This window comes from Monopterus albus, unplaced genomic scaffold (assembly GCF_001952655.1).
Source record: "Monopterus albus unplaced genomic scaffold, M_albus_1.0 scaffold209.1, whole genome shotgun sequence".
NCBI classification, from domain to species: domain Eukaryota; kingdom Metazoa; phylum Chordata; class Actinopteri; order Synbranchiformes; family Synbranchidae; genus Monopterus; species Monopterus albus.
The window spans coordinates 504,123-511,766 of NW_018128089.1; the positions used below are offsets into that span (position 1 = coordinate 504,123).

At 37.8% G+C, this 7,644-nt stretch overlaps 1 protein-coding gene across 1 annotated transcript in view; it reads left to right on the top strand.

Moving 5' to 3' along the window:
- The window catches only part of LOC109970881 (LIM homeobox transcription factor 1-beta-like), a 33,106-nt gene extending 28,299 nt beyond the window's left edge, over positions 1-4,807 (top strand). Inside the window, exons 6-8 of the mRNA XM_020618758.1 lie at positions 346-412; positions 3,619-3,786; positions 4,016-4,807. Coding sequence (XP_020474414.1) covers positions 346-412; positions 3,619-3,786; positions 4,016-4,173 — 393 coding nt within the window. The 3' untranslated portion in view covers positions 4,174-4,807. The remainder of the gene's footprint in view (positions 1-345; positions 413-3,618; positions 3,787-4,015) is intronic.
- The last annotated feature ends 2,837 nt before the right edge of the window (positions 4,808-7,644 follow it).

The following is a 7,644-nucleotide window of genomic DNA, read 5'->3' on the forward strand; positions in this document are numbered from 1 at the left end:
ATATATATGTATATATATGTATATATACATATATTTCTAATAATTATTTGTGATGACATATATTTTCACTTGTAGATGATCACTGGTGGCTGGATGGTTGTTGAACACTGACACTTTACTCAAAGCAACACAATGTTCAAAGCAGTCAAAGGGAGCACAGTTTGTGGTTGTGGTCTCAGGTGACATTTGACTATACCTACTGTAAGGGAGCTGCATATCACCCCTCAGACATCAGCTAATAATGTGATATTTTATTTAGTGGAGGTTGGCAAGTGAAATCGTTCACATTTGTTTATTTTGCCAGTGTGTCAAGCCAAGCTGTTTACTGTGTTTATTTATTTACAGATGAAGAAGTTAGCCTGCAGACAACAGCAACAGCAGGAGCAACACAACTGCCAAAAGCTAGGCCAAGGTGAGGATTTATCATCTGTGTATGTATTTACCGTAATGGCTAGCTGGTTAGCTGCTTTGTCCAATATTACACAAAGAAAATCTCAATTGATGTCCATCAGTAACATGTAAATCTGTCTGTTAAAACTGTAATGAGAGTGATTACTGACAGCAAAGTAATTTATGATTTATTTAGATAAACAGCTTGAAATATTAATTTTATTGTGGGAACAATAAACAAAGCAGAGTCACTCAGCAAACAACTCCCAGTTTTGTGGGCTTTAGCACAAGTCCCATAGTCTGAAGCCAGAGTGACATCTCGGCTGGTAAATATGAGGTTTTTTCAATAGCAGGACTATAAAGTGCACCGAGATTCTCTTTGCAGCACAGCTCATCATAGCTAGCAGGCATATTGCCACTGTAGTCTCACATCAGATATGAGCAGACAGTTTAGATAAGTGTCTCGGTGCCTTTGGCAAGCTCTGCCTTTATCCGATTAGGGACTTCCAACATGTCAATATTGGCATAGCAGCAGGGTTTATTATAGTGGAAGCTGCTGCTGTTAACCAAATGAGCTAAGCAAACCAGCAAATGGCGGTTGTTTGAAGTTTATATCAGGATGAGATGAAACCTCTTGGATGACTGGTGAAACATCTTCAAGATCTGGCAGTCAGTTTAGACAATAAATTGACAATATACTGGATGCTTTTATAAGAAAGTGTTTGTTGTACAGCATTCATAGTCTGGAAGAAAACACGGATGTAGAGTCTGTGTACACAGGTGTAGGGATGTTTGCTGTTCAATGCTCCAGCAAGAGAATCACATTTGTATAGCTTTTTCAATAATTCCATATATGCATATTTATACAATCATGCAGGGAAGTTCTACAGTAAAGTACGTTATATAAACTAATTTAAAAAACTAGAAGGAACAGAAATAAATGGTAGTTACAAAAATATAAACACACACGTTGTTGAGTCCACTACATTGACTTACATTCATTTCCTGGAGACTTAGCCTAACCTTAAACATAACCACTACTTGCCTAACCCTAACCCTAACCTTAAACCATGTCACCACTCTAAAATGTAATGATTCACTTTTTTAGGACTTTTTGTTGAAATAAACCCCTTGAGATGTATCACCTTGTTTTCAATGGGGTCCCTAAACAAGCACTCACAAGAAGAGAATGAAAACAAAACAACACATAACGTAGCTACAGACCAAGAAGAAACTAAACAAAAAATATGTTATCAGCAAAGGTTAGGGTGTATCACTGTTTCCTGTTCAACACTGCAATGGGGCAAATAGATTTAAGACCAAAGCTACAGTCAAACATTTCCCTGAGATTGCTAAAACAAAAAAGGCAATGCCAACATCCACCAGAATGATATTTACACATTGAAGACATTGTAAATCACATTTGTTCACAGTAATATTCATTTGTTTTTGTTTACTGCTGCAGATCATTGGTGAATGGAGCTCTCTGACAGCTAGCAAGTGACATTAGCAGAACGTCTATTCAAAATATTCAATTTAAACTGATATGTTTAAAATCCAAGCAACCCTTTTGAATCTAGTGTTTGCTAACTGGGTTAATTTTGCTGGTAAATGTGGCTCTGTGACCTTGGTTTTGGCATTCAGGATGAGCTGGGTGGAGCTGAGCGAGCAGGGAGAGGGAGGGATGGCTGAGGCAGAGGCGATTACCTTACCTGACTCCAGAGGAGAGCTGCACAAGAATTCCTATATGCCTAGACTGTCTGTTTATGCATAAATGGCAAACAAAAATCTCGATTCCTTGAAGACAAAGAGTAAATATATATGGGTAAATTATTCCAATCAGATTCAGAGCTCTATAGATGAAAGCTTTTAGTGGATTCCTTAGAGGCATGTTCCCATAAAGATGTTGAGTCCCCACAGTGTGACTGTGTACACAGATTTACATCCCCACAATACAAGTAATACCAGGCCCCCCAACACACACTTGCACTTCTGTCTTTATGAGGACACTCACTGACATAGTGCATTCCCTAGCCCCCTATCCTAACCTTAATCATCAGACCTAAATGCTTAATCTAACCTGAGCTCTAAAACCAAGTCCTAACCCTCAAAAAGGTGTTTCGAAATGTGAGAAGAAAAAAACATTTTGGGCCTCACTATATAGCAAGTACAATAACACACACATACACACCCAGAAAATACTGATTTAGTCAATTAAGACCTACTGCATTTATACTTGTCATTTTATCCTGACAGCAGTATAAAATCCAGATGTAATTGGATATCAATTTGAAAAGTAATCTGATATCAAATTAATAATAAAGGCAACCAAGAGACCAGCACACAACTCACATGAATGGACTGCAAGCCCATGTGTTTGTGATAGATTAATTGTTGTTGCTGTACATAAAGTGCTAAACCGTCTTCTTCTTATGGCAATTTTTGTCAGCTGCCAAGCAGCTTGTGGTGCATGATGACCGCCCCTCTGGACTTAAGTACACTTGTACCGTATTTAGACTGACTAGTCTAGAGTAAATACAAGTGTCTATTATGTGGATACAAGGCAGTTGAAATGACAAGTGTAAAGGTGACCTGTTATGTACAACTGATGCATTAACATCTTCTCGATCAATATCTTTCAAAGGCTTAAACTACTACTGCAATTCACAGAAAAACATTTAGTCAGTCAACACTGAAGCAACCATCTTGTAGAAAACTAATTAGATCATCAGAGCACATTACTCATTAAAAAGTAAGTACATATCAGCAGCAAAAGCAATTTACTCACCATATTACTGTCCGCACATCCAAAACTCAGAAATATGGATACACAGCCTTCAACTCCAAACAAACCTGGGTGACTCCTACAAGTATATTTGTGGCTAACATTAGCAAGTCAGCTAAGAACACACCTTTTGTGAATAAAACAACTTTGGAATTACTAGCGGCTTCATTTCTTCTCATTATCTCCCAGTGGGATGGCAAACAAGCCAACTCCCAAAATGTCAAATATTGGAAATATTAACTGTAATATCATTAATCTAAGTTATGGGCTACTGCCCAAGACTGTTGGTTAAGAAATTAAAATGAAAATAGTTAACAGAGACATGAGGGTGGGTGAAAGTGAGATACCCTAATAAACACAAGAAGACAATGTCTGCATGTTGTATGCAATTACTACTGCTGATAATGGTAACCCTGCTGTCACTTGTTGCCACTGATTGACAGAGGGGATATCTGGTTGTATGGACAGTCTGCTCAGCTCCTACTCGGGGCCTCTACCTCCAAACCAGCAGCAGCATTTGGTGACCATGGAGAGCAACAGATACAACCCTGACCCCTTCCAGCAGGGCCTCACCCCACCACAAATGCCTGGCGACCACATGAACCCTTACAGTGAGCATCACACTCTAGCTGCAGAGCCAGACAGCACTTAGTCATACAGTATTTACATTGAAGTGGCATAGAAATTAGTATCTTGTTCAGATTTTTCTATGTGGCATGGTGGATGTGCAGCCAATTTACAGCATGATTTTATTCATTTTATTATTATTAATCACATACTGTCTTACCTTTGTAGCTTGTACCTGAATCTCTGTCCTCTTTACCTCTTTACTCTTACCAGGTAATGACTCCATTTTCCACGACATTGACAGTGACACTTCTCTGACAAGTCTAAGTGATGGCTTTATGGTCACTAAAGATGTAGGCTCCTTGCAGCCTCGGGCAGGGAACCCCATCGACCACCTGTACTCGATGCAGAGCTCCTACTTTGCCTCCTGAGATCTCGCCATAACTGCCAGTCCCACCTCCCAGCCCATGAACAGTGAGCACATGACAGTGCAGACACACAAGTCACAGGGTCACCCTGCAAGACGTAAATATGCAGGGAAATATGACTGCAGGACAGAATCCATCAATATACAGTATCTGACTTCCATCAGCCAAAGGAAAATGAAAACTTGAGACTGAAACTTGACTTTTCCTCATAGCCCCAACGGTCAGTATAGGGGTTTGATACAGTAGATTTGGCCCTTCAGCTGCAGCCATTTTGTTGGAGAAGTACTGACAGGTGATGAATTCAAGGTGTTGGGCTGCCAGAACAGCTTCAGCACGCCTTGGCATTGATCTCTGAGCTCTACTGGAGGGATGAACATTGTATTGTGTCATGAGGATAATTCAGTAATTCAGATATCCTGATCAAAAACCCCTAGTCCTTTAAACAAACTGCATCTGCTAAATAATTGTATTCATGTCTGTGGTGTGTGCGCAAATCCATATGTTCAACTTAATTTCACTTCTTTTCCTCATATAACCTCATAAAAGAAAAAACAGTAATGGAAGTCATTATATTCTTTAGGTTTAATGCACACAACACATACTTTAATTTACATAATGTACTGTACAAAATAAAATGGTACACACATTTGAGTTATGTTTGACTTTTACTCATAATCAGATTACTCTATAAAGAGTTTAATATAATCAAGTCAATTCAACTTTCATTTATCATATTGAATATAAAGTGACTGATATGGGAGTGGATGAAAGTAAAACAAATTTAGTAGTTTGTGTAAACATTACTATTAAAACAGATGTTTCGCAAGAGTAGGAACAGCTGAAGCATTTTAAAAAGCTTCATTAGCTACATCTGGCAGGTGTATGTATGGAGTGCCAGGTGTCATCTCAATCATCTATTAGGGTCGGTGATTTTTAGCTTGTATAGAAAACCTACAACCAAAATACAAGATTTATAGTCAACCCAAAATAAGAGTGACCCAAAACAAAGACTGAAGAGTGGCACACACAGTTCTATTGAGAAGAAAGTGACAGTGCTGCTAAACATGCTCATGTAGTTCATGACTTTACTGAAAATGTGTTTTCTGCTTTACAATCTTAGCGTTAAATCTTTACAGTAAAAAGGGCCCTAAAATGTAGTGAACCTTTCCTGTTTGGTTTACACACTGTTATAATGTATACATTGTAATGAAGCTAACACTGTAGCTGTTGTAATGGCCCTGTATGAAACGCTTATCGGGGTTTTACCTTCACATTCAGTGTTCAAATAATGTTAAAATAATCTGTATATACTGACAAAATCATTAAGGTCTCAAAAGATTGACTTGGACATAAAATTAATTCAAAATGACTTACCAAGCAAGGCAAAGCAATACACACTTTTCACATTTAGATTACTGTAACACTGACTTACCCAAATCCAAGCAGCAACCCAAATTCTTCTTCTTCTTTGGGGTTTTACTGCAGCTGTTGCATTAGTTACAATGTTCTTTTGGGGCAACCAGAAAGTCAGTAGTGGGTCGATAGTAGCTGCCCACATGGGACACTCTAAGAAGTACGGTAAAGTGAATGTATCTGAAGTGAAGCCATGATCATTTCATTGCCCAGCATCATACCTGGCTTTCTGTTGGTTGGGGAATTTTGACAGGGTTAGTTCACAAAAGTCTGAGAGCAAGAGCTGATGTTTTGTATAGCAGCAGCCTAAACGCAAGACGGGTTTAAATGGGAACACAGGAAATTTGTGTAAGCAGCACTATATGTGACAGCAGACATACAAATTTGAGCACAAGCAAATCAAATCTGCTTGTGATCAGGTACAGTTTGAGTGCAAAGAGAGAAAGCATTACTAAATGTGAACATGAAAGCAACAAGTCTGAATAGGAATAAGCCCCCATAGTAAGATAATTTAGCTCAGTTATTAATGTTACAAGTTTTTTAATGGGACAATTAAGCACATATAGTTTTGTGATACAATTTTAGCCATGTATAAATTGTTTTATATGTAAATACTGTTCATCAGAAAAATCCAGTTTTGCATGTTGGCACGATAATTTATTTCTCATTAACGTGCTTGTATTCAATATATAAAAAATTTCAGTTTAAAAAGCAAAATGATCCATGCAGTATGTAAGGTACAAAAACAAACATCCTAATTCAGTGACTGTTTTATTCTTATATTTATCATACTTTCTGTGCTGTTATATTCAGTGTGTAAACTACTGTTGCTTTATTTATTTTTTTGGCTGAGATTATCTGGAGTGCATTTAAAATTTGCTAATTTACCATAAACATTGGTACTTTGAATAAAAAAAATGCATTTCCTTAAATTCTTGTTCTTTTTTTTTGTTAAATCACCTTCATTGTGAACACATTAGTACATGCATGATTACACTAACTGTGCTTTGCACCTTTCAGGGCATGCCTCTGTGAAAGCAGGACAACATGACATGGGAAAGAAATATATGTTTTAGCTGAAACAGATCATCAAACCCAAACACCTCTAAACGACCTGGATCCACTTTGATGACCAATTTTGGGCTTTTGGTGAAACGAATTTTACCATAACTCCTGGGTAAAAAGGTTATGTACCAAGTTTGGTGAAGACTGGTAGAATATGGAGGATATGAAAACTACTGAAATTTACATATTTATGTGTACTTTATCAATACCTGGTGACACTGCATGAAATTTTCATGGTTGCTCAGAAACTGTGTGTGCTTATTTTACCCAAATTTCATTGAAATTGAACATTGTATTCAAGAGTTACTGCATACCATTTTATTCCCATAAAACAATGCTTTCCCATTGTAGGAAAACACTAAGGGACACTATAAAACCTCCGTGGTATGTTGTTGTCCAAATATAGTACCGCATGCACGAGGTTTGGTGAAGATGGAATGAAATGTGGAGAACAGAGAGTGTAAAAAAGTGTTAAAGAAAAATCAACAGCTTTGAGCTAAATGCATTCTCATTCACATAAAGGGTGAAATCAGTTATTTATATCTATTACTTTGCAAGCACACAATATGATTGGCCCTTAATTGAACTCAAATGTTTCTTATTTGACCATGTCCACCAGCTTCTCATAACATTTACTAAATGTTTTAGTGGCATAGACCTAATTTAATCAAAGTTTAATCAACTAATCTCTAAATCCAGGCTTCTCTACTTTCTGGCCCTTGACACACTTGATCCTTAAACAAATAAAACACACACCTGCACTAGAAAGACCAATCAGCTACACAGACCAAACAGGTTCTGCAAACACTCACACCACAGATTTGAATCCAGTTTCCCTGCAGTATGATTTACAAGGCTCCATTGTATCTTAAAGACCTCATAGAGCCTTATCATCCTAACAGAGCACTTCGCTCTCAGAGTGCAGGTCTGCTTGTGGTTCCTAGAGTCCACAGAAGCAGAATGGGAGGCAGAGCCTTTAGCTATCAAGCTCCTCTC